The sequence below is a fragment of the Myotis daubentonii genome, chromosome 3 (assembly GCF_963259705.1).
Source record: "Myotis daubentonii chromosome 3, mMyoDau2.1, whole genome shotgun sequence".
NCBI lineage: Eukaryota > Metazoa > Chordata > Mammalia > Chiroptera > Vespertilionidae > Myotis > Myotis daubentonii.
This window is the reverse complement of record NC_081842.1, coordinates 104940210-104942952: the sequence shown is the minus strand read 5'-3', so window position 1 is coordinate 104942952 and position 2743 is coordinate 104940210. Positions and strand designations below refer to the sequence as shown.

At 42.5% G+C, this 2743-nt stretch overlaps 1 protein-coding gene across 1 annotated transcript; it reads right to left on the bottom strand.

Annotated features, from left to right (window-relative positions):
* Positions 1-2027: 2027 nt before the first annotated feature.
* On the bottom strand, positions 2028-2743 carry LOC132230531 (signal recognition particle 9 kDa protein). The gene has a single exon (XM_059688138.1). The coding sequence runs from the start codon at positions 2644-2646 to the stop codon at positions 2386-2388; it is 261 nt and encodes an 86-aa protein (XP_059544121.1). The 5' UTR covers positions 2647-2743; the 3' UTR covers positions 2028-2385.

The following is a 2743-nucleotide window of genomic DNA, read 5'->3' as shown; positions in this document are numbered from 1 at the left end:
GAAATAGAGTCCAGTGAATCAGAAAAGAAAGGAAAGGAAAAGGTTTATTCTGCGTCCCCGGGAGACCCACGTACCCCCAGGACAGGGCACATGGATTCACGCCAACAGGGAGGGGGGCGCTTTTTTTATACTGCGGTTGGGTGAGGGGCGGGGACATGAGCTGAGGAATTCTCTGCCACAGGGGATGGGCAGGGGTATTCAGAAGAAGTCCCTATCTGTGTGGGGGTATGTGGATTCAGGGAGAAGAAGCTGGTATCTGTGTCTGGCACGTTGATCTGTGAGAAATTCCAGGGGAAGTCCATTGTCTCATCACATGTATCTGATCCTGGGCTCTCTCCGACCTAACACTATGTTCCCATTTACCATAAGTGGGTGTGATTATCTCCCTTTTATAAATGTGAATATAGGCCCACTGAGAATAGTGATTTGCCTATAGCCTCACTGCTAATAAGTGGCAGAATCAGGATCCAGTCTTGACCTGTTTAATTTCTAAAGGCCACACTCTTTTCTTTTTTTTTTTTTTTTTTTTACATATTTTTTTTTTATTGCTTAAAGTATTACAAAGGGTATTACATATGTATCCATTTTATCCCCCCGCCCTAGACAGTCCCCTAGCCTCCCCTATCACCCAGTGTCTTATGTCCATTGGTTATGCTTATATGCATGCATACAAGTCCTTTAGTTGATCTCTTACCCCCCTACCGCCTGCCCCCCAACCCTCCCCGGCCTTCCCGCTACAGTTCGACAATCTGTTTGAGGCAGCTCTGCCTCTGTATCTATTATTGTTCAAAAGTTTATAATGGTCTCTATTGTCCATGAATGAGTGAGATCATGTGGTATTTTTCCTTTATTGACTGGCTTATTTCACTTAGCATAATGCTCTCCAGTTCCATCCATGACGTTGCAAATGGTAAGAGTTCCTTCCTTTTTACAGCAGCATAGTATTCCATCGTGTAGATGTACCACAGTTTTCTAATCCATTCATCTACTGATGGGCACTTAGGCTGTTTCCAGATCTTAGCTATGGTGAATTGTGCTGCTATGAACATAGGGGTGCATATATCCTTTCTGATTGGTGTTTCTGGTTTCTTGGGATATATTCCTAGAAGTGGGATCACAGGGTCAAATGGGAGTTCCATTTTCAGTTTTTTAAGGAAACTCCATACTGTCTTCCATAGTGGCTGCACCAGTCTGCATTCCCACCAGCAGTGCACAAGTGTTCCTTTTTCTCCACATCCTCTCCAGCACTTGTCGTTTGTTGATTTGTTGATGATAGCCAGTCTGACAGGTGTGAGATGGTACCTCATTGCTGTTTTGATTTGCATCTCTCGGATGATTAGTGACTTTGAGCATGTTTTCATATGTCTCTTGGCTTTCTGGATGTCCTCTTTTGAAAGGTGTCTATTTAGGTCCTTTGCCCATTTTTTGATTGGATTGTTTATCTTCCTTTTGTTAAGTTGTATGAGTTCCCTATAAATTTTGGAGATTAGGCCCTTATCAGATATGTCATTGGCAAATATGTTTTCCCACACAGTGGGTTTTCTCGTTGTTTTGTTGATGGTTTCTTTTGCTGTGCAGAAGCTTTTTATTTTGATGTAGTCCCATTTGTTCATTTTTTCTTTAGTTTCAAGTGCCCTAGGAGCTGTATCAGTGAAGAAATTGCTTCGGCATATGTCTGAGATTTTCTTGCCTTTGGATTCTTCTAGAATTTTTATGGTTTCCTGTCGTACATTTAAGTCCTTTATCCATTTTGAGTTTATTTTTGTGTATGGTGTAAGTTGGTGGTCTAGTTTCATTTTCTTGCATATATCTGTCCAATTTTCCCAACACCATTTATTGAAGAGACTATCTTGGCTCCATTGTATGTTCTTGCCTCCTTTGTCAAATATTAATTGAGCATATTGGTTCGGGCCGATTTCTGGGGTCTCTATTCTATTCCATTGATCTATATGCCTATTCTTGTGCCAGTACCAGGCAGTTTTGAGAACAGTGGCTTTGTAATACAACTTGATATCTGGTATTGAGATAAGACAAATAAACTAAACTTAAGGAAGAATAGGCTTTTCCTGATATCTCATTTTCAAATTATTGCTACAAACTTACCGAAAGAAATAATTACATATTTTTCCCCAGCATCAAATAATCTGCAGAAAGTTTCCAAGATAGACACATTTCTTGTTCCACTTCCAAAAATAAATAAAGGCTTTCTAACTGAAAGCATTTGCATTCTTCGCTCTCTAGAGTAAACATAAGAAGCAAAGTACAAAAAAATGGTCTCTTGGCTTCTGAATAGTTACAGTAAGAATTTTCTGTCGCAACACTGCCTCAAATTCAAAAGAGATTTACTTCCTAAGAGCATGGCAAGCAGTCCTCATCTCAAACCAGTCAGTCCGTTTCCATGGCAACACTGCGGGATTCCTTGGCTACCATAAGTCGCATCAGTTGACTGTGGAATTTCTCAATCTTCTTTACATCTTGAGCTTGGTCTGTTCTGTACACCAGACAAACTAAATCATCTGTTACTTTAATACACAAACTCCCATCAGAATGCCTATATTTGAGAACCACACGTGCCCTCATGGGGTCGGCGAGGTAGAGCTTCTCGGCCGCGCGACTGAACTCCTCCCAGGTCTGGAACTGCGGCATCGTGGGCCCGCGGCGGAACCGGACAGGGAGGCAAGGCCGGGACCGGAGCGGCGCGACCCGGCCCACCTACCTTCCTACCTCCCGCCGCCGCCACCAC